The following is a 24,100-nucleotide window of genomic DNA, read 5'->3' as shown; positions in this document are numbered from 1 at the left end:
GAATCCAAAACAGGCTCCAGACTCTGAGCTGTCAGCATAGAGACCAACGTGGGACTCGAACTCGTGAACCTCGAGATAATGACCTGAGCTGAAGCCAGACACTTCACTGACTGAGCCACCCAGGCATCCCTATTTTTAATCTTATTATCAGTTCCAACACTGAAGTGACAAGATTCAGTAGCAGGTTTTAACAACACTGGCAAGTGGATACGTTCCTATATTTATCCCATTCTCTGGTATTATTTATCATGGCACAATTTAAGCTTTAACCGTTTATCACATGCTTACTTCAAATATAAAAGTTGCATTCCTCAGTTCTCATATGCAGCAGAAACTGCTAGTTGCCAATCTAATTTCAGGTTCTCTTGCTTTTTGAAGGCAATGTGCTCATCCAAAAGACTACATTTTTTTTTAATGTTTATTTATTTTGACAAAGAGAAAGAGAGAGAGAGTGCCAGAGCACAAGTGGGGGAGGAGCAGACAGAAGGAGATGCAGGGCTTGAACTTACCAACCATGAGATTGTGACCTGAGCCGAGATCAAGAGTCGGACACTTAACCAACGAGGCCACCCAGGTGCCCCTAGAAGACCACATTTCTAATCTCCCGGCAGACAGGTGTGGTCAGATGACTAGTAAGATATACATGGAAACTGTTGGAAGTACTTTTAGGAAAGCTCTTTGAAATGGGAACAAATAGCTGGCATGGTTGTTTTCCTTCTGCCTCCTGCCTCCAATGTGAACATGATGGTTCCGACAGCCCTGTCTTGTACAATGAGGTAAACTGAAGGATGGAAACTCTGTTCAGTGGATGATAGAGCAGAAAGATAGAAGGAATCAGAATCTCTGGTGATGTGGAGATGTAAAATGAGATTTCAAAATAGAACAAGCAAGCCTAGCTAAGAGTTGTGTTCAAATGGGGTCAGGGGGCCATGAGGGAGGAGAAATTTATGCAGGTCCTCATCAAAGAAACCTTGAACTTTTTGCCAGCAACAGACACTCAGCCTGGATTTAACTCCGTCCTCTCCAGGATACCTGAATCAGTCACATTTTTCACTTCCAAAGGAGCCAACGCCATTCAAGGACCAGTTTCATTTTTTTCTTTCTCTTCTTTCTTTCTTTCTTTCTTTCTCTTCTTTCTTTCTTTCCTTCTTTCTTTGTCTTTCTGTCTTTCTTTCTTCTTTCTTTCTTTCCTTCTTTCTTTCTTTTTCTTTCTTTCGACATGAACTTTTTATTTTTATTTATTATTTATTTTAATGTATTTATCGTTTAATTTACATCCTAGTTAGCGTATGGTGCAACAATGATTTCAGGAGTAGATTCCTTAAGCCCTTTACCCATTTAGCCCATCCCCCCTCCCACCACCCCTCCAGCAACCCTCTGTTCGTTCTCTATATTTAAGAGTCTTATGGTTTGTCCCCTTCCCTGTTTTTATATATTTTTTTTTAATTTTTTTTTCAACGTTTATTTATTTTTGGGACAGAGAGAGAGCATGAACGGGGGAGGGTCAGAGAGAGAGGGAGACACAGAATCGGAAACAGGCTCCAGGCTCTGAGCCATCAGCCCAGAGCCCGACGCGGGGCTCGAACTCACGGGCCGCGAGATCGTGACCTGGCTGAAGTTGGACGCTTAACCGACTGCGCCACCCAGGCGCCCCTATATATTTTTTTGTTTCCTTCCCTTATGTTCATCTGTTTTGTATCTTAACGTCCTCATATGAGTGAAGTCATATGATATTTGTCTTTCTCTGACTGATTAATTTCACTTAGCATAATACCCTCCAGTTTCCAGGACAAGTTTCAATCCCTCTTTTGCATATTAACCCAACCATACCAGGTAACTTAGTTTCAATCTCCGTTTTGCACAGAGTTCCTAAATGAGAACTGCATTCATGACCTTTTTTCTTCATAACTCTGCCCTTTCTTTGTCTTCCTCAGAACACAAGTCACCTGACTCTGTGTCTCTTGAATTGCAATTTTAACTGCCCAAATAAATGCCCGTTTGCTTATATTGTCAGTGAATTCTTTCTTGGTCAACATAGACCACACCAACCCTGGACTGCCTTCTTAAATGCTATTTTACATAAGAAAAAAAGAAAGCACTATCTTGTTTTAATCCAGTTATTTCAGGTTTCTTATCAGCTAAACACAATTTCTAACTGATAAACCACATATACTGATTGTCATCTTCCTAAAGCTTTGAATATTTTTCTTTCTTTTTTTGTTTGTTTGTTTTGAAAGGTTTATTTACGTTTGAGACCGAGAGAGCAGGGGAGGGGCAGAGGGAAGGGGACAGAGGATCCGATACAGCTCTGAAGCAGTAAGCCGGATGGGGGGGCTTGAACTCACGAGCAAACTGTGAGATCATGGTCTGAGCCGAAGTCAGACCCTCAACCAACTGAGCCACCCAGGTGTCCCTGAGGATTTCAGTAATACTATAAATGCTCTTTTAAAACAATGAGACATCGAGTGTCTTCCTGAGTCGCCTGCTTTGGAGGTCTGTCCTCACCTTGGCTCAAAATGGACCCTAACTGCTCCTGTTCCACCGGGGACTCCTCCACCTGCGCCGGCTCCTGTACATGTAAAGTGTGCAAACACACCCCCTGCGGGGACAGCTGCTGCTCCTGCTGCCCCGTGGGCTGTGCCAAGTGTGCCCAGGGCTGCATCCGCAAGGAGACACCTGATGGTGCTGCTGCTGTGCCTGATGTGGGGGAGAGCCTGTTCCAGATGGAGAGAGAGCAACAGGTACGCACCTGCAGTTTCATTTCTATTTTACTTTTGTAAGAGCAAAGTTTTATCTTAAGTTTATTTATTTATTTTTGAGGGGGTGGGAAGGGCAGAGAGAGAAGGAGAGTGAATCCCAAGCAGGTTCCACACGGGCAGCATGGAGCCCAACGCGGGGTTCAAACCCACAAACCGTGAGATCATGACCTGAACCGAAGCAAAGAGATGGACCCTTAACCGACTGAGCCACCCAGGCGCCCTTACACCTGCAGTTTTAAAACACATTTTTCATATTACCCTGTCTGCTACACTCCTGTTTCTATGAAATACAGGAATTATAGTAAAAGTTGGCGACTTTAAAAAAAAAAGTGAGAAATCTTTTGCTTTATGTACTTCTCTTTTAAAGAATAAAATATGGGCTTTTCATTCTGAGCTGATTGCCATGTTTTAATTTTAATCATGAAAAAGAACATTTGGTCCATTGACAGGAAGCAGGGAATAATAATTTCATATGGCATCATTGGACCGGACCTTCCACCAGAAAGACCATGAAATACCTTTGGATGATGTTATAAATGCAGGAATAAAGAGGAAATCTTGAGAGTTCCTCGAGCCCATGCAGAAAAGGAGATTAAAATTTAACTTCTGGTCATGGACAACTATAAGAGTTTGGAGTGTTCATTACTGCATCAAAGAAAACAAGGTTTTTGAAATTTGCTTTTAAACTTGTACACGTGTCTGTCCTCCAAGAAGCAGATGCCGAGAGGTAATTAACTGCGAAACTGAAACCAGCCACTCCCACATCTGCATTAACCTGATTTACTATTCCATTGTCTTCACTTGCATAACTTTACTATTCCAGGAGACTTCTGCTCAGACAAATAGCTTTTTAAAAAAAAAATTTTAACGTTTATTTATTTTTGAGAGAGAAAGAGAGAGCACAAACATGGGAGGGGCAGAGAGAGAATCCGAAGCAGGCTGCAGGCTCTGAGCCATCAGCACAGAGCCCAATGCAGGACTCGAACCCACGAACCATGAGATCATGACCTGAGCCAAAGTCGGACCCTTAACTGACTGAGTCACCCAGGTGCCCCTCAGGCAAATAACTTTATTGTTCATTCCAGAAATTTGTTTGAAAGATCATCAATTCTTGGGGCACCTGCATGGCTCAGTTGGGGTTAAGCGTCCAACTTCAGCTCAGGTCATGATCTCACCCATTCATGAGTGGGAGCCCCACGTCAGGCACATCAAGTCTGTGCTGACAGCTCAGAGCCTGGAGCCTGCTTCAGATTCTGTGTCTTCCTCTCTCTCTGTCCCTCCCTTGCTCGTGTTCTGTCTCTCTCAAAAATAAATAAACATTAAAAAAAAGAAGAAGAAGAAAGATCATCAACTCTTTATTAGAAGGTATCAACATTTTTCTTACCAATACTCTTGGGACTCCGAGCCTCCTAATCCTTTTCTTGCTATTTCCACCAATCCTAAATCACTATTATGTCACTCTTCATTGAAGGACCTGTCTTAAACCAAACTTCAAAATCTCAGTAAGAACAGACTCTGCCCTTCCTTCTTTGAGACACAACAAAGTTCTCTTGAGGTGGTAATTCTCCTGTGCAACAGGGAGCAATAAATTCAATTTTATCTTGGTGGTGGTGGTGATATTTGGGCACTGGCATTTAATACATGCAAAAGATAGGGCAAAGTCAGTGAAGGAAACCGAAAGGACCTGGAAGAGGTGGAGAGAGCTGTTGCCCTCAGAAGTTCTGAGGCAGGATACAGGGAAAGCTGGAAAGGAGGAAAGGGAGAAGGAAGTTTAGGCAGCAGTCCAGTTTTCAGAGAATTTGATAAGGCCAGTGGGGACTTACCGAGTCAAATTCAATCATTCCTCAAAGTAGTCCTACATTTTGCAGGAACCCTACTGCCTTGGTGCCCCTGGTGAGCTCAGTGCACATCAGCCGTGGCTGGACGCATTTTGTGGGAAGCAAGGCCTCAGCATCACAGTGGTGACGGGTGTCAGAGCAATCATACCTTTGCAGTCCCAGTAGGAGATGTAAAGACACATTTCTCCTAGCTCAGGATGCCTGATGAGCTAGCCTCTGAAAAGATACTTGCAAAAAGTGTTAGTTACCTTCTGAGAACAAGCATATAATGAATGAGAAAACTCCAAAGGAGACTAACGTTGATTTTTGAATGGATTTATTAACTATAAAAATCTAGTGAAAGCAATTGGGGTTTTTCTGCATTGTTAAATATGCTCAAGACAATATCAGTTATTCAGTTATGAAAAATTAGAATAATTTAGAGTGATAGAATTTGAGAGTCCTTATTACTTTGTTTCATTTTGTTTGACTATTCACCAACTGATGTTTCCAGCTTTTGACAGTGCTATGGGCTGAATTGTGTCTCCCCAAATTCATATGCTGAAACCCTAACCCCCAAAGCGACTGTATTTGGAGATAGAACCTTTAGGAAGGCAATAAAGGTTAAATGAGGTCATAAAGGTAGCACCCTAATCCAAAAGGATTATTAGGCTTGATGAAGTTATGGGGTGATGGGGGGTTCGTGGGGTCCCAAGCCAATGGCCAAGAAAGAATTCTTGAAGACATCATTGGTGCAAAAAGGTGATTTTATTAAAACATGGGGACAGGACCTGTGGGCAGGAAGAGCTGCACTGGGGTTGGGGTGGGTGGGGGGGACTGCTTAATGGAGTCCAGGGAGGAAAAGTCAAGAGGGAGTTTCCAAAGAGATTTTCACATGCTAAAGACTTACTGGAGGCCTAGCTATTGTCAAGCTAAGGTTGTTTTTCCCCCTAAGAAGGCATTAATATTAAGACAGTAGGGAGTTCCTGGACTTTAGGCTATGATGAGATTGCATTTTTCCGGTAAACTTGTGGAGACTCTTACCAGTTTAACCATTTGGTTTTTTTTTTGTCCTTTCCTGTTTTGGAGTAGCTGGGAGTGTCCAAGGAATATCATGCATGTCCCACAGGGGGAGGGGATGTGTACTAACTTGTACTTCACCCTCAGCTTGCCTCACTCTCCCTCATCAGGCTTATAAGAGAGAGGTGCCCGGTTGGCTCAGTCAGTAGAGCATGCAACTCTCGATCTAAGGGTCGTGACCTTGAGCCCCAACTTGGGCATAGAGATTACTTAAAAAAAAAAAAAAAAAAAAAAAAAAACGAGAGAGAGAGAGAGAGAGAGAGAGAGAGAGAGAGAGAGAGATTTCCCTTGCCCTCCAGCCTGTCTGTGTGCTATTTTTATGTAGCTTTGCCCCAGACCGCTAACGTTAATAGGGGAACTAGCAGAACTGCTGGGCAAACAGTGGTGCTAAGCAGGAAGTCTCAACAGTAGAAAAACTACACTTTCTCCTACGTTTATTGGGCTCCTTCTCCTCAACTTCTATTTTGAGGTTGCTCCAATCTTACAAGAAAAAGAAAGCCTCACCTGGGGCTTTATTCCATTGTTTTTCATCGGTCTCCAGCCTTCCAGTCCCAGTAATCAGTGCACTCTGGTTTCTTCCACCATCACCATGCCTACCTGCAACTATTCACAATGAGCTAAAGAGCCACCTTCTAACTCAAATTCAAAGGATCCAGTCCCCACCTTGATCTCTTGGGAGCAGTTATCACTGCTACACCCTTCTGGAAACTTACTGTCCCCCTTTTTTATATATATATACATAATATTTTTTATTATTTTAGAGAGAGTGTGTGCACAAGCAGGCGAGAGGCAGAAGGAGAGAGGGGCAGAGGGATAGAGAAAGCTAATCTTAAACAGACTCCACTCTCAGCCCGCCAAGGCTCAACCCCATGACCCTGGGACCGTGACCCAAGCAGAAATCAAGATTCGGACACTCAATCAACTGAGCCACCTAGGTGCCCCATTTGTCCCCTTGCTTCTAAGACACCAATCTCTTGTTCTCTTCTGACCAGGCCTCAAGTCTCTTTCCCTTCCACCAATCCTTAAAGGTACGTGTTTCACGGGGATTTCATCCTTACTGCTTTTCTTATCTCACTCTAAAGGCTTTCTGTGGGTGATCTCACCATCTATGGCTTCAACTCCTGGGCTCTTAAGTGTTTGGCCCTGACCCTACTATGAACTCCAGGTCCACCATTTTATTTGTCTACAAAGTGACTCCCCCTGGGGGTTCCACGGGCACATCACAATGATATGTTCTGACCTTAACTCAGTGTTTTGTGTTCCCTGAGAGCAGCATTTGCACCTGTTTTCCTTATTTGGTACTGTTATCCACCAGTCACAGGAGTCATCCCTAGACTCTGTACTCTCCTCCCTCCTTCGACCCTTAGATTTAATCTGTCACTCAACCCTATGGTTTCTGTCTCCTTCATGATTCTTTTCCACCATCACTGCCCCCACTTTATTCATTGAGAGAGGATTAGAGATGTGCATCAGAATCACGTGTGTGTGTGTGTTATGCCCCTCCTCCAGAGATCTGAACCAGCATATACCCTTCCTTACCTGCATTGTTCTTACTCTTCCCTGATCTCCAGTCCATCTCCCACACAGCTGACAGAAAGACCTTTCTTTTCAAAATTTTTTAAAAAATGTTTTTGAGAGCGAGCACAAGTCGGACAGGGGCAGAGAAAAGAGGACAGAGGATCAGAAGCAGGCTCTGCGCTGACAGAAGACAGCCCAATGTGGGGCTGGAACTCACAAATTTCGAGATCGTGACCTGAGCCGAAGTCAGGTCAACCGACTGAGCCACCCAGAATGATCTTTCAAAAATGCAACCTTGATTGTACTGCAAACTGTCTGCTTATTTTTTCAAAGGTTCTTCAGAACCTTCAGGTTCTTTATCCTGAAGAATAAAGTCCAAACTCCTCTGGAAACCCTTCACGCGTTGGTTCTTGCCAGTAGCTTCCACCTCATCTCTTGCCACTCCCTCCTGGGCACCCTGCACTCAAGCCTTATCAAAGTGTGGTACTTGCTGTTCCTGGAACATCCGTCCTTCTTTGCCTTGCTGTTCTCGGTGGATATCACCCCTCATTCCTTCCTACTTAGAAGTCACCTTGTTCCAAAAGCCTCTCCTGATTTCTCCAGGCAAATAGGAATTCTCTGTGTTTCCACGGTACCTCGTTCATATCATGATTCTATATTTATTATCGGATAATTATATTTGTGTTTATACAACGTCTCACCCACTAAACTGTGAACGGACTGTTCAGTTCATTGTTGTACGTGCCCTAACGTAGAGCCTGGCACAGAATATGTACTCAACAAAATGTTGACTGAATGAAATTTTGAAATGAGTAAGTTTTATATTTTTCTGATTTCTTAAAGTACACAGTGTTTAATATATCTTAAATAATACTACTGACCCATTCTCAGGATAGAATTGCCCTCTAAAACCCTTTTAATGATAACAGTTTATATTTAAACAGTACTTTTAACTTTTCAAAGCACCTTTCCCCCAACGCTTATTACAAGTATTTCCAAACGTATGGAAAAGAAAAAGAATTGTAAGTGAACACTCATACACCCATCACCTAGATTCTAATTTGACATATTTTTATATTTGCAGAATACTTTTTATGGGCTAATTTTGTTATCACCTTTTATTTCATGTAATGACTGAGGTATGATTCTATGTTTTATAGATAAGGAAACTGAGACCAAGAGGGCTTAATGACTTCCTAAGGAGATTATTTCCTGGAGTTGTGATCAACTTGTGCCAGCTGACTCATCCTTACCTTCTGGGTGTTAGATAAATAACCCTCCTCTGAAAAGTATTTTGAATATTCTTGCTAATGAAAAGCTTCCAATTCTGTAAGATAGGAGAATCAGCAAAATCATGGGAAAACCAACAAGAAAACGTTTCTAGCTCATAAGTCACTCAAAGAGGAATCCAATCTTGGATATTCTTCCCCCTTAACGCGCCCCCCCCCCCCCCCACTTCATTCCTGGTTAGTCATTTCCGGCCCAATTGGAGAAGTTTCTTCCATTCTTTTCTAGTACCAGATGCAGATCTAGATTATCCTTCATTTCAGCTGGTCAACTCTCTCCTGCCTTTTCTTTTTTAATGTTTATTTATTTATTTTTAGAGAGAAAGAGAGTGCGAGCAGGGGAAGGGCAGAGAGAGGGAGAGAGAGAGAATCCCAAGCAGGCTCACACTGTCAGCACAGAGCCCCATGAAAGGCTCCATCCCACAAACCATGAGATCATGACCTGAGCAGACATCTAGAGTGGGATGTTCAACAGACTGAGCCATACAGGCGCCCCTCTCCTGCCTTTTCATGCCAAGAATACACGACCTCCAATTAAAACATGACCCTAATTCATATCTTTGCCTAGCTCACAAAACATCAACCACTCTCATTTTCTACCAAATTAAGTCTGGTATAATCTCTGCCATCCACACTATAACCTATCTAAGCATCTGTCTTCTTACCTTAGCTTCCATCCTACATAACCAAGAAGAGTTGTTTCCGCAAATACAACCAGGGCTTTCTGCTTACTTCCTTTCTTCGTGTATAAATCACCACCGCTCCCCTCCCAAATTCCACGTGTGTTGAATTCTAGACCTCCTAGTCATGGCCCAAATCAAATGCCAATTCTAATAAACCTAGAACACACAAGCCGGTTATAACCTCGATTGTCACGCTTGTGGACCTTGTGGCACTGATTTTAATATACCTTGTAGAGCTTTATGGTCTGATTTCTCTTGCCATCTTCTGCCCCCGTTGCCTGAGTAGAGCACCCTTGAAGAAAGGGACATTGTCTTATCCATCATGGCCTTCGCACACAGTCGGTGCTTTACACGCTCAATGTCGTTTAACGAAACACATACTTCCGAAGGGACCGGAAGCGAACGCCCTTTGCTGTATTCACACATACACTCACACGCACATACAGATGCTGTCTTCCACCTGGACACACACACGTGTCCCCAGGGCCACAGCCCTGAACTGTCTCGGGATCCTCCGCCTGTGGGCGCTTCCATTCCAGCCAGCGGAAGGGGAGGCTTATTCCTTTAAGACACTCTAACAGATACTTGTTACTTTAGATCTTCTACAGCCTCCGCCCTACGAAGAGCTTAAGATCTCCTTCCTTTCAAAATACTATTATTCCGAGTCAGGGAGCCGCAGCCTGGTCGCGCCAGGGTCCGGTCCCACGGATCCCCCCTCCTGGTCCCGTTTGGTCGCGCCCGCTTTGTCAGCGCGCTGCGCTAGCCGGTTACCCTCCAGCTCTCGCCGGCCGGCGGCAGACCGAGCTGCTGCTCCCTGAGCTGCCGTAGCTCCCGCGTCTCCCTCCTGGGCTTGTCTGCTCAGCACTGCCCTCAGGCCTGGGCTGGGCGACTAGGAGCCTGGGAGCATCCGCTCAGAAGGTCCCCGAGAGTCTGCTCGTTTCGCCCGCCTCGGCCTCGGCCAGGCTCCGCTCCTCCCGCGCGCGAGGGGCCTCGGCGGTTGTGGCGGCGGCGCCCGGCATGTATCAGAGCCCGCGGCGGCTCTGCTCCGCCCTGCTGCAGAGGGACGCGTCCGGCCTGCGCCGCCTGCCCACCCCCGGGCTGCGCCGCCAGTCGCCTCCGCCGGCGGCCGCCCCCCGGCCCGCGTCCCCCCGGCTCCTGGCGGCGGCCTCAGCGGCCTCGGGCGCCGCGAGGTCGTGTTCCCGAACAGGTGAGTGCGCGGTACCGGGCGGAGAACCCCGCGGCTGCCGACCCGCGGCCGCCTCCTGGGGACGGCGCGGAATGAATGGGAAGCCCGGGGCTGCCGGGGTGTGGGGGTCTGGCCGGGAAGCCGGCCCTCCTCTCCCGGAACAGACGACTCTTCCCGTTTTCCGCTTTCCCCTTGCCGTGTCTATCCTGGGGTTTGCGTCCAGTAAGAACTGGAACACCTTTCAGGGTCCCGTTTGATCCTTGGATGCGGTGCCTTTGGTATTTCTCGCTCTTAACGCTAAATCTGCCCTTTCCAAGGCCGCAAATTAACTTGTGTCTGTTTTACTTCCTATTGCGCTAATTAAGCAAATTTTGTGCAAAAAAAAAAAAAAAAAGCCATCGAAAGTGGTATTTTTTGATCATGGAGCTTGCATGATTTAGATGTTATGAATTTCTTTAAAGTTATGCTGACTACATGGTAACACACATTGACTGGTTTTACATTTACGTATTTGGATTTTTCCGGAGTCTTCCACTCTTACTACTTAGGTCAATCTGTGTGTACTGTATACCTGGGTTAAGATCTTGTAAAGGCGATGCCTTCGTTTGTCAAGAGCCAATGTGATACATCACATACATACCCTGGACTTTACCTTTTTTGCCACCTCCGTTTCTGCCTGAGGACACATTGCTGAGGCTAAGTGACTTTAAACTCTTCGGGGTTCCTGGGTGGCTCTGTAGGTTAAGCCTCCGACTTCAGTTCAGGTCATGCATGATCTGTTTCTTGAGTTCGAGCCCTGCTTGGGACTCTGCTGACAGCTAGGAGCCAGGAGCCTGCTTGGGATTCTGTCTCCCTCTCTCTGCCCATCCCCCACTTGCACTCTGTCTCTATCAAAAAACAAATAAACATTAAAAAACAAAAAGACTTTAAACTCTTCTCAGATTATTAGCAGATGTTTAGGCTGAGATGTACCTTTAAAATTAGGATGCTAAACTGGTTACTTTAGACTCAACTCCATATTATTCTTTACAAAGGGTGAACTTGACAGTCCTATTCAGCTTTTTTGGTTTTTTTTTATAGTGTGATGAACATGTCGATTACATGAAATTCACAGGGTTTCTTTTTTTTTTTTGCCCCAGCTCTGTAGGAATTTGGCACATTGTGTGAAAATAGCTGTTAGGGTGGGTGCCACCTAATAACTGTTAGTGTTTTTTCTTGCTGGAAATTTTCAAGAGGAATGTTGTTTGGTTTGAAGAAGAAGAGGTAAAAGAGAAACCCAGTTAGTGTCTTCTCCAGAACCAGCTCAGATCTCAAAGTCCCTTAGGCAGAGTTTGTCCGTAGTTACATCTTGGGAATACAGATAGCTTGTGTGATACAGATAGCTGTGGTGTTGGCTGAGGAAAAAAGGTCAGGTTAGAGTATTTGGAACATTAGGCTTTTGACACAGGTATTTAATGAACTTTTTTTTTTTAATTATTATTTTTTTTCAACGTTTTTATTTATTTTTGGGACAGAGAGAAACAGAGCATGAACGGGGGAGGGGCAGAGAGAGAGGGAGACACAGAATCGGAAACAGGCTCCAGGCTCTGAGCCATCAGCCCAGAGCCTGACGCGGGGCTCGAACTCCCGGACCGCGAGATCGTGACCTGGCTGAAGTCGGACGCTTAACCGACTGCGCCACCCAGGCGCCCCGATGAACTTTTTAAAAAGTCTCTGAAACCCCCTAGTTTTACAAATAAAGAAACTGAAAGGCTTTAGGATGCTTATGATATCATAGGCAGTTACTAGAAATCTAGGCAGTTTTCCTTTTTCATGCAGTTTTAGCTTCAGCTACTTGTTAGAGAAGAAATGTGAATACATTCATTTACTCATTGCTGGATCGCTCATTCATTCAGGAAGTCTTTGCAGAATGCCTTACACACACTGTAGGTGCTTTATTACTGGAAGTAAAAGAATGTGAGCCTTAGTCTGCCTTTATAGAGTTTACTGCCTAATAAGAGAGAAGAACTTACAAAAAGAAATAACTGTTGAATGAAATGAAACACCTTTTATTCTCTTACAGTTAGAGGTTTGCTCATGACACAAGGGTGCCAGAGATGGGGAGGTCCCTTTCAGCAAAGGTGATCTTTTTAGCCTTCAAGAAGTAATTGGTATTAGAGCTGGGCCTTGAAGCATGGTTAAGATTGAAAGAAATTAAATCATTTTATTTGGGAAAAGGCAGGAACAAAAAGGGAAAAGCATGAAGCATGGAAGCAGCTGGCAAGGTGAGAGAAGAAACCCCCAGTAAAATGTTTTCCAAAGAGCCCCAGAACCAGCATTCAGTGCTTTTTAAAATGGCAGACTAATGGGTCCTACTAGAGACCTATTAAAAGAATTGGTTCCACATTACTTAACATATTCCACATTACTCAACAAGCTAATAATAAGAATAAACCTCCCCATTATTCTTCCATGCCCCAAAGTTTAGACATCTGGCAAGAGAAGTCCTCAGGTAGCTGAAAGCTACTCTTCCCTCCAGAGAGTCTCTTGTCGAGGCTTGGGGGTAGGTGATGAGTCCCAACCCTTGACTCCATTTGATAATCGTTTCCTTCCTAACATAGGTCCCTTGGCAGTCCATCAGAGGTCACTAGAAAGACGAGTACAGTCATCACATCCTAGGTTATTAGAATTTAAAGGGGAACTTGGAAACAACTTCAGTGTTTTGCTCTCTTTTCTCACACAAGGACAGCACCCCCATAAAGAAGCAGCAATTGCCACGGTTACTGTACTGGATGAAATGCCATCGGGAGTCATCTGTGGGTTTATAAGTGCTGTCTTCCAGATCCCTCCTCCTCAGATAATTAAGAGTTTGGCTGAATGACTGTAAGCCACCCCTGGAACATGTTGCTTTTTTTCTTGGGACAATTTTAAACGCAAATACCAGCTCATTTCAGGAGGTGGCTTTATTTAGTATGTCCCTTAACTCTGTGAGTAAGCTGTTGATGAGAGAGAAGAAATGGGAAAGCTTGTAATTATCAAGTTCCTACAGAATAAATTGCTTTCCTTGTGGGAGAACTAAGGTATCATTTTCCTGTAGCATTCAGTGCTAATAGTTTAAATAGTGAGCTGTTGGGGGTGTTTGAGTTAATAACCATAACTCCAGAATCACATTCAACACATTTACATATGAACCTTTGCAAAGCATTTAATCTTGCTTACTGTCTCAACACTGGACTTGACCTAGAAAAAATAAAGAAGATAAATTGACATCATTCAGTCCACAAGTTTTATTGAATACAGTATACTTAAAAGGCCAAATATTGTATCACATGACTAATTGTGTCAGGAATTGAGAAGAAAGAGAAATCAGTGTGGCTGGATTTGTTGGGAAGCAAAGTGCTTTTGAATAGGTGAAAGGAGGGCACATCCCTAGAAGGGAGCACAGTGATGACAGGCAGGGCGAAAAGACCACATGAGAAGGTGGCAGGTATGGAAGCAGTGATGAATGAATGCCATCAGAAAAGATGTACTTCTAGAATCTGGGACAGTTGTTAAAAGACAGATTTATTGTCTTTCACCTATGTACTTGAATCATTTCCTCCTAGGAGAAGCCTGGTGTGTGTGTGTGTGTGTGTGTGTGTGTGTGTGTGTGTGTGTGTGTACTTGAATCATTTCCTCCTAGGAGAAGCCTTGTGTGTGTGTGTGTGTGTGTGTGTGTGTGTGTGTGTGTTTATTCATTTTGAGAGAGAGAGGGAGAGAGAGAATAGCCCAAGCAGGCTCCACACTGTCAGCACAGAGCTCAAACACATGGGGCTCAAACCCACGAACTGCCAGATCATGACCTGACCCAAAATCAAGAGTTGGACACTTGGAGGCTTACCTGACTGAGCCACCCAAGCACCCCAAGTTGTATATTTAACAAGTGCCCCAGGTGATTCTTTCTGGAAAACTTGGCGAGTATTTTATAAGCTCCACTCCTCCTTTCAAAAGTATTTATTTCTGGAAAATTTGAGAAACCTGGGAGAGGATTCTGGAGGAGTGTTAAGATCTTTGAACTTGGGCTCCAAGGCAATTTAGGAGGCCTCTGAGTAAGAACATTTACCTGAACAAAAAGCAGGCTTTAAGAAAGGGAAGGAGGGGCGCCTGGGTGGCTCAGTCAGTTAAGTGTCTGACTTTGGCTCAGGTCATGATCTCACAGTTCATGAGTTTGGGCTTGCGTTGGGCTCTGTGCTGACAGCTCAGAGTCTGGAGCCTGCTTCGGATTCTGTGTCTCCCTCTCTCTCTGCACCCCCACTCACGCTCTGGCTCTCTCTCTCAAAAAATAAACAAACATTAAAAAAAATTTTAAAAAAAGGAAAGAATTGGTGCATTTAAGAAAATTCAGTGAGGAAAAATTTGAGACTGACATTGTAATGGAAGTGTAGCAGTGTGGATAAATGTAGTATCATGTAGATTTCAATGATGTTTACTAATGAATAAATGAGGCGATTTCCAAATTTTTTTGGAAGGAGGAGGAAGAAAAGAGGAAGCGTCTATATTTTCTTAAATTCTTTTTTTTTAAGGTTTACTTATTTTTGAGAGGGGGGGGGGAGGGGCAGAGAGAAAGAGACACAGAATCTAAAGCTCCAGGCTCTGAACTATGCTTGACGCAGGCTCGAACTCATGAATGTAAGATCGTGACCTGAGCCAAAGTCGGCCGCTTAACCAATTGAGCTACCTGGGCACCCCTATATTTGCTTAAATTTTTTTTTTTTAACGTTTATTTATATTTGGGAGACAGAGAGCAGGGGAGGAACAGAGAGAGGGGGAGACACAGAATCCAAAACAGGCTCCAGGCTCTGAGCTGTCAGCACAGAGCCTGACACGGGACTCGAACCCACGAACCGTGAGATCATGACCTGAGCTGAAGTTAGTCGCTCAACCGACTGAGCCACCCAGGTGCCCCATTTGCTTAAATTCTAATCAGGATTTATATACTTGAAAATGGTTATCACACTTGAATAAATACTGAGAAATTCAAGGATAATGTGCATGGGTGTTTGGCTCTGTACTAAACTCAATTGGGGGCACCTGGGTGGCCCAGTCGGTTAAACGTCCGGCTTCAACTCAGGTCACAATCTTGCAGTCCGTGAGTTCGAGCCCCGCGTCGGGCTCTGTGCTGATGGCTCGAAGCCTGGAGCCTGCTTCAGATTCTGTGTCTTCCTCTTTCTCTGCCCCTCCCCCGTTCATGCTCTGTCTCTCTCTGTCTCAAAAATAAATAAACGTTAAAAAAAATTAAAAAAAAAATAAACTCAATTGTACTTTCATGAAAAGCAGCGAAAATATTTTGAATTTATTGTTATTCTTAGAATAGGTGAAAACCAGCCTTCCCACAGGAAGGAGTAATACCTCAAGTGGATGATTTTAGCTGGTGTCAAAGCAACACTTAACATACCAGTTACCAAGAATTCAGTATCTGTTGTGGGCAGGAGTGCTCAGGGGAAAGAGGGATAAAGAAAATTACTACTTTGAATGTCTCCCCAGAAATACTTTTTTCTCCTTTCAGTATCAAAAACTGCCTGGGGGAGGGGTGGGACACCTGAGTGGCTCAGTCAGTTAAGCTTCTGACTTCCCTCCAGGTCATGATTTCAAGGTTCATGGGATGGAGCCCTGCATTTGGCTCCAGGCTGACAGTGTGGAGCCTGCTTGGGACTCTCTCTGCCCTTCCCCCACTTGTGCTTTCTCTCAAATAAATTGATTTTTAAAAATACCTGGGCCCACTCAGATCTTCTGAATTTTAACTCATGGGGCCTGAGCATCCGATGATTCTGATGCATAGCCCAGGCGGAGAGCCTCTTACCACACAGATTTGTTTTACTGCCAGTGAGGAGATTTGTTTTACTAAATGCATAGCAGCCTGCTAGAAATTTCTTACCAGTGCATTGATTCTCATGCCTCATGCATTGATTCTCATGCCTCATAATCTCAAAAGTTAGATTCTGCTGTTAGATGATGAGGGACTGTGCAGAGAAGAAAAATTTAAAACCTTTTTTGTTCCATCTTCAGAATCAGAGTAGTGTGGGAAGTCCAGGAAAGTAAAAGTTACAGTGCAGACAGAAGTACAGTAAAGAATTGTTTCCACAGGATGTCCAGAGAGTTCCTCACACTTTCCCTGCCTGTTCCCACTATCTTCCTGCTCCCAGCTCTTTGCGCTTCCGGTCCTTGGGCAGGTCGTTGCTAGTCTGCAGGCACACTTGTGACTCTGAGTGTCTCGTGCAGTACAGGGTACACAGTAAAGTACTTTGCAGATTCTAAAGATACCTGGAATATAATAGCTTTGTATTTCCTTTTTATGTTTTGCTGTCATGAATGTTAGCCATCATCCAGGGACTACTGAAAGAAGTTTATCTTTCAAGTCTTAATAGGTCAGATAGGTGTCCTAGACGTATTCTGGAATTGGTTTCTCTTTCAGGTACTTTGTTCTGGATTTTATTTAGAAAAAAAGTCATGATGAATTTTTAAACTAAGTCTTTAGAAAATTACTGGAATAACGCATGCCCGTTAATAAAAATCTTCTGTCCTCAAAACTTTAAATGTCTTTATGAGTATTATTTCCAGAAACTTACAGGATTTTTCTTACGCTTTGTGTTCCAAAATTCCATCAGGAAAAATGTCTCAGCATTGGGCAAGCCCATTTAATCTAAAGCCATACCTTTCTTTAGTACAGGAAAACTTTGTTATTTTTTGGATTATTTTATCAACTCTGTCATCTATTCTCATGTTCTTAAACTCCCATTAGATTGTTGACCATGTGGATCTATCTTGTGTCTCTTCTGTCATTTTTTAATGTCTTTATCTCATCCATTTTGTCAGTTTTTCTGACTATTTCTGTTTTGCAGTCATTTAAAATTTCTAGGGGAACGTGGGTGGCTCGGTCAGTTAAGCATCGCTCTTGATATTGGCTCAGGTTGTGATCTCACGCTTTGAGATCAAGCCCCACATTGGGCTCTGTGCTGATAGCACAGAGTCTGCTTGGAATTCTCTCTCTCGCTCTCTCTCTCAAATAAATAAACTTAAAAAAAAAAAATTTGTAGACATTTTCTAGTCGAGCCCCATGTTGGGCTCTGTGCAGACAGCACAGAGCCTGCTTTGAATTCTCTCTCTTGCTGGGGCGCCTGGGTGGCGCAGTCGGTTGGGCGTCCGACTTCAGCCAGGTCACGATCTCGCGGTCCGTGAGTTCGAGCCCCACGTCAGGCTCTGGGCTGATGGCTCGGAGCCTGGAGCCTGTTTCCGATTCTGTGTCTCCCTCTCTCTCTGCCCCTCCCCCGTTCATGCTCTGTCTCTCTCTGTCCCAAAAATAAATAAAAAACATTGAAAAAAAAAATTTGAATTCTCTCTCTTGCTCTCTCTCTCAAATAAACTTAAGAAAAAAAATTTCTAGACATTTTCTAGTTCTCTGTGGCTTTTTTTCATAGAAGCTTGTTTTGTGTCCATAATACTCTCCTGTAGCTTTAAACATACGCAGATATGTAAGCCTGGTTCTCCCACGGGCCTCCCCTAAGGGAGAGAACAGTTTACACGGTTCTGTAAGTAGAAGGTTATGTGGTGGTTGGACAGGCAGGTTTCCCAAGAGCAGGTTGGAGACCTCTACCTTTGCCAAAGCTAGGAGGGCTTCTTTCTGTGTTCACGAATCTGTTTAACTCCCTACTTTTAAAAGTATGCTTTTTTTTAATTTTATTTTTTATTTTTACAAATTTACATCCAAATTAGTTAGCATATAGTGCAACAGTGATTTCAGGAGTAGATTCCTTAGTGCCCCTTCCCCATTTAGCCCATCCCCCCTCCACAACCCCTCCAGCAACCCTCAGTTTGTTCTCCATATTTATGAGTCTCTTCTGTTTTGTCCCCCTCCCTGTTTTTATATTATTTTATATTATTTCCCTTCCCTTATGTTCATCTGTTTTGTCTCTTTAAAGTCCTCATATGAGTGAAGTCATATGATTTTTGTCTTTTCTCTAATTTCACTAAGCATAATGCCCTACAGTTCCATCCACGTAGTTGCAAATGGCAAGATTTCATTCTTTTTGATTGCCGAGAAATACACCATTGTATATATGAATATATACCACATTTTCTGTATCCATTCATCCATTGATGGACCGTTGGGCTCTTTCCATACTTTGGCTATTGTTGATAGTCCTGCTATAAACATGGGGGTGCATGTGTCCCTTTGAAACAGCACACCTGTATTCCATGGATAAATGCCTAGTAGTGCAATTGCTGGGTCGTAGGGTAGTTCTATTTTTAGTTTTTTTGAGGAACCTCCATACTGTTTTCCATAGTGGCTGCACCAGCTTGCATTCCCATAAACATATTCTTGAGGTCAGAGTTAGACCTTGAACTGGTCTGCTTTTCTTTTTTTTTTTTTTTTTCTTTTTTTCAAGTTTTTATTTTTAGTAATCTATACACCCAGCATAGGGCTCAAACTCATGACCCTGAGATCAAGAGTCTCATGCTCTTCTGACTGAGCCAGCCAGGGGCTCCTGGTCTACTTTCCTTTTAGATCTGTCATCCTTGGGAGCCCTTCCAAGGCACATCTCCCCCTTTTCTTTGAAGCTGTTCTCTGGTTCTGTCCCACAGGCAGAAGCCACCCTTGCCTCTGGGGAAGACAGGGGACGTGGGGGAACTAGCACAGCTGTTTCAAAAGCCATTCTTGAATGAATTACCCTAACAGTTGCCCCTCAGCTTCTCCTGCCCTTTATCTTTGTTGACTCCACTTGGAGTTTCTTCAAAGCTCCCTTGGCAAGAACCATATTTAATGCACCTTTGGTAACTTGTACTACATTTTCCTCCCCTCTGGCTTCTCTGTTAATGCAAATCTGTTTCTGTCTTCCTGGAATTCCTCCAAATTCTTGGTCCACTGATGGCATCCTTTCTTGTCTTCCCATATTATCGTTTCGTTCTTTTAAAAAATTTGAATACACTTAGTTTATTCCTGAAAGCTCTTAATGAAAGAGAGGGTAAATGTATGTTGTACTTCATGCCCAGTGACCTATTGAGTGTATTAACACATCAATTCCTATTATGTATATTTTTAATTATTTGTTTCAATTCCCACTTGAAAATTAAGTGGTATGAATAGAGATTTTAAAGCCACTTACAGTTTCAGTTCAAATGGTGAAAGATCATTCTTTTCCTACATGTACCTTTAACTATTCAAGCAAGGCCATGGAAATTTATATGTGCAAATTGTTTTCCCCTATTTGAAGCGACTGAAAATCATTCATTGGTTTTGTGAAATGTATACAAACTAGCTATACAATTGCATTTCAATAGAATCTAGAACAGGGGTCTGCAAACCTTCTCTGTAAAGAGCCAGGTAGGAAATACCTTAAGCCTTGTGGGCCATATGTCAGTGTCACAACTATTCCACTCTACCGTCGTGGTGTGGAAGCAGCCATAGACAGGACATGAACTTTACTAATTGGACAACGAAATTTGAATTCATACGGTCTTCCCATGTCATGAACTTTTTTTTTTTTTTTCAAACATTAAAAAAGTGAAAGACCACAGGCAGCACAAAACCAGGGTGCCAGCTAGATTTGGCTCATGGACTGTAGTTTGTGGACTCCTGGTCACAAGGGAAAATGTCTGTACTGTCAGCAGATTTTTCCTTTCAGCTTTCACGTTTCCATTCATAACTGTAAAAATGCACTATTTGGGGGGCAAGATGTAGTAACACAGACTTCATGTCTTAGTGGGGAGCAGTTCCACCACATTCTGTTAGTTTTTCTACCTTTTCACGTTTCACTTTGAGCTAGAAAAAGCCCAGTTTGTGGAAATGGTTGGTCAGCCAGCTTCACAGTTGAGCACCAATTAAAATGGTCAACCTAAGCTCTTACTGTGGAGAGATTTCTTCTTCCGTGGTGAGGTTTTCTAGATGAATCTGGCATGGCTGAAGGTGTGGCGGAGCCCGGAAAACGTTTTGGCATTCTTGTATAGCCTGCTGCCTCGAGATGAAAGGTCGTTCGGATTGTCCCACTGTGTCTAGGTGCTGGTATTTTTAGACGCGTTCGGTTGAGAGTCCCGACCTTCACTTGTGTCTCTAGCACTGCCGTGCAGGCTGTTTCACTGCTTTGTACACCGTGTGCCATGCCAGCGCGTGTGCCGTGGTGGCAGTGACGTTGGCAGATGGAGCAGGTGGAATTCGACCTCTGTTTATTCCCGTGTGTGCCCTGGCAAGGCAGCATTGCAGTTGTCCTGGCTGTCCGTGCTGTCGGAGATGCTGATGAGCATGAGTCCAAGGTGCGAGGAACTTTCTCCGGAGCCAGACCTCTCAGTAATTGTGCAATCTTAAAAAAAACCGTGTCCTCATGTCGTAACCTCAGTATCTGTTTTTGTGAAATGGTGAATACAGTACCTCCTTTGCCAGATTGTTGGAAAGAGTAATGAAAACACACGGAAGCAGTATGGCGTATGCCAGGCTTTCAAAAGTGAACAGCCTTCCCTTTAAACCCGGAAAGTGAGCTTCACTACATAGAATAGCTAACCTTTAACTGACCAGTTAGGATGTATATCAGGTTTAACTCAATCCTCATAGTAACACGGTGAAGTACATTAGAGTGATCCCCAGATGAAGAAACTGAGGCGCAAAATGGTGGCTAACTTGGTCAGGGTCCTATTAGTAAAAGGAGGAACTGGGATTTGAAGCGAGGCAGCCTAACTTGAGTCCCCGCGTTCATGACTGTTTTTGCCTCTGCTAAACGATAGTCTGGCCTTACTGAGAAAAGTTGAAGCTTTGGCCACAGGGGTTTCACGTAAGAACATACCTGATTGCCGAGTGCTCCAGGCATGCCTGTCACATTCAGTCAGGAGTGCTCAACAACAGAAATTTGAAGACTGGACGTTGGCTAAAATACTTAACCCTCACCGGAAAGTGTCTCTTCCTAAATTGGCACTTAGAATCCAGCCCCTAGGATCCAGGGTTTAATGTACTACACATCCACACTCCTACACAAAACTTGAAGGCAGTTATGTGTGTTTACCAGGTCGACCTGCCGACCACCACAGAGAGAGGGTCCCAACTACAGTCTTACAAAACCCTGGAAAGATAGTTACATTTCATAGTGACTCAGGACAAGTCACTTAAGCTTATGACAAGTCACTTAAGCTTAGTGTCGTCATCTATGAAAGAGCCAAGGAGTTTTTGAGAGGGTAACGGATCACAAGTAAAAGTGCTCAGTATACCATAAAACGCACTACCAGTGTAAGGCAGTTCTTCGTCAGTGCTTGACAGAATTCCTTGGGGCTTTACTGTCTCTTGGCATCTTTTCTAATGTATGTATGTATGTATGTGTGTGTGTATTTGGTTAGTTACCCCAAGAAGCCTAATGAAAATTAGCTACTGAACAAGGGAAGTAAATTTTCTGAGGTTTCAACACATGGCCAGCAGATGGCAGCATAGGATTGCTGTTTCCATGATGGCTTCCTGTGACGTTGGTCGTTTACAGTTTGTGTATACTAATCTCTTTGAGGTTTCCTTGGGCCCAGGGTTGGTGAGCTCCAGCAGCTTCCCAGGTGTGTATGCAGATTATCCTGGTTTTTGTTTAGTTTTTGGCGTTTAATCAGCATTTTTTGGCCAAGCCACAGTTTCAGGAGACTAAACTTGTGAGAGAAATTATTCACAGACTGATTTGGGCAAGCTCCAGAGTATGCAACTGCTGGGTAATTAGAGAAACATTATGTGGAGAGATGTCTTTCTGTTGTGATTTCTAAGTGCTGTTAGGACTGCTTGGAATGTTAGGCCCAGTCAGTTTGGGTCTAACTGTTAGGATTCTCATCCAGCATTCTGATTATGGTGTGAAGGTGTTTCATTAAGTCTTGATCACTTCCCTCTGATGGTTGGCACTCAGGAACTTATACTGTAGTCTGCCTGTTGCTTTAGAAGTATCTATAATTGGTGATATGAAGAATAAACTTGTATTCTGTATTTTAGTGATTAGCTCACTTTTGCCTTGTTTTCTAGGAAAGGGATGACTAAATGGGTATCTCAGAAACCTAAATCTGAATTCTTTGGCAACTCTTTAAAGGCTATTATGAGGGAGGGAAGAATTATTTGTTCCTATTAAGTAAAATAGCAGTGAGGTATTTATGCAAGGAGTGAAGATACCCAGTTCCAAAAGTATATGGAAATACGCTTTTAGAAAAAGAAAAAGGCAGGGATGGTATTGCTAAATCATAACTAGTCGTAAGAAATCTGTTTTGATCTGCCTATTGCCTGTATAAATTATATAACGTGTATCACACTGAGGATGATGGCTGATACTTTTTCTAGTAAAATGCCTGGCGGGGGTGGGGAAGGGGGAAGAAATACAATATGGGGTCAAATCAAAAATACCAATCTCCAGGGGCGCTTGGGTGGCTCAGTCAGACAAGCATCTGACTCTTGAGTTCAGCTCAGGTCGTGATCTCACACACGCTTTGTGAGTTCGAGCCCTTCATGGGGCTCTGCGCTGGCAGCACAGAGCCTGCTTGAAATTCTCTCTCTCTCTCTCTCTCTCTCTCTCTCTCTGCCCCTTCCCTGCTCATGCTCACTCTCTCTCAAAATAAATAAACATTCAAAAAAAAAAAAAGGTGACTTCCTTGTACTGAGAAGAACTTAAAAGAAAATACTCATCTCTAAATACATAAAAAACTCACCTACAAGCCAGTATGAGTGCCAAATAAAGTTTAGCGCAGAGGTTTTTGTCAATATTTCATACATTTCAGTATCTTCGGGGACGAATTATTTATACTGTCTCACCTGAGGAAATTGACTTTGGATGTTGAGCATCCTGAACCTTTGAAGATCTTTTTAAAGTGCCACATAGCAACCCCTATTATGGCATAAGACTTAAACTAGGATGACTTAAAATCTTGAAATTGGACATGTATTTATGTATGGAAAGAAATTTTGTTTTAATTCTCCGAAAGAACAAAATGAATGCTATTTTTAAAAAACAGGTGAGAAACAATGAGAATTGATACCAAGTCATTTCCTCATTGTAAAAAGAGCATAATAAGAGTCCCTACGTCCTAGGATTGTTATGAGAGTTAATTGAAAATGCAGTTAGAGCAAGAGAATTTGTAAATGGTATAAGGTTTGTTTGTTTATTTTTAAGTTTATTTTGAGAGAGCGAGAGCGAGTGCACGTGCACACAAGTTGGGGAGGGGCAGAGAGGGAGGGAGAGAGAATCCCAGGCAGGATCCACACTGTCAGTGCAGAGCCGGATGCAGGGCTCAAACTCGGGAACCATGAGATCATGACCTGAGCTGGAGTGGGATGCTTAACCGACTGAGCCACCCAGGTGCTCCTGGGTTTTCTTTGTTTTTGTTTGTTTGTTTTTTAAGTTTATATATTTTGAGAGAGTGAGAGAAGTAGAGAGAGAATCGCATGACGTGGGGCTCCATCTTAGAAACCGTGAGATCATGACCTGAGCAGAAATCAACAGTTGGACGTTTAACTGACCGAGCCACGCAGACACCCCAGAATTTGTAAATGGTGCCTGTTAAGTATTCAGTAATCCTTAGTGGTCACTGGCATCATTTTTAGGATGGGGAGAAAGAAAGGTGCCCAATAATCTTTAGTTTTCTTATGTTTTCAAATTTTTATAGCCTTACTACATTGTAGTCCTTATGTGGGTCTAAGTCTTGGCTGGCACTGTGTTTTAAGTGCAAAAATAGTATGTGAAGTGTTGTTTTGGGTTTTTCCCCCTGGTGCATAATGAACAGGTTTTCTTAAAGCATGGGGACGGGGCCCCGGGGCAGAAAGAGC

General features: G+C 43.4%; 1 protein-coding gene and 1 pseudogene across 3 annotated transcripts in view; both read left to right on the top strand.

The window, feature by feature from the left end:
• Positions 1-2,501: 2,501 nt before the first annotated feature.
• On the top strand, positions 2,502-2,701 carry LOC122467916 (annotated as a pseudogene).
• Positions 2,702-9,354: 6,653 nt separating this feature from the next.
• The window catches only part of NOCT (nocturnin), a 28,841-nt gene continuing 14,095 nt past the window's right edge, over positions 9,355-24,100 (top strand). For 2 of the 3 annotated variants that reach the window (XM_043604154.1, XM_043604164.1), the window contains exon 1: positions 10,270-10,350. Coding sequence is in view for 1 of the 3 variants with exons in the window: in XM_043604149.1 (XP_043460084.1) it covers positions 10,161-10,350 (190 nt within the window). In the remaining 2 variants the exon portion in view is untranslated. Of the gene's footprint in view, positions 10,351-24,100 lie in introns of all 3 variants that reach the window. The other variant, XM_043604149.1, reaches the window with a different exon arrangement.

This window comes from Prionailurus bengalensis, chromosome B1, assembly GCF_016509475.1.
Source record: "Prionailurus bengalensis isolate Pbe53 chromosome B1, Fcat_Pben_1.1_paternal_pri, whole genome shotgun sequence".
Lineage (NCBI taxonomy): Eukaryota > Metazoa > Chordata > Mammalia > Carnivora > Felidae > Prionailurus > Prionailurus bengalensis.
This window is presented reverse-complemented; position numbering and strand designations above follow the sequence as displayed.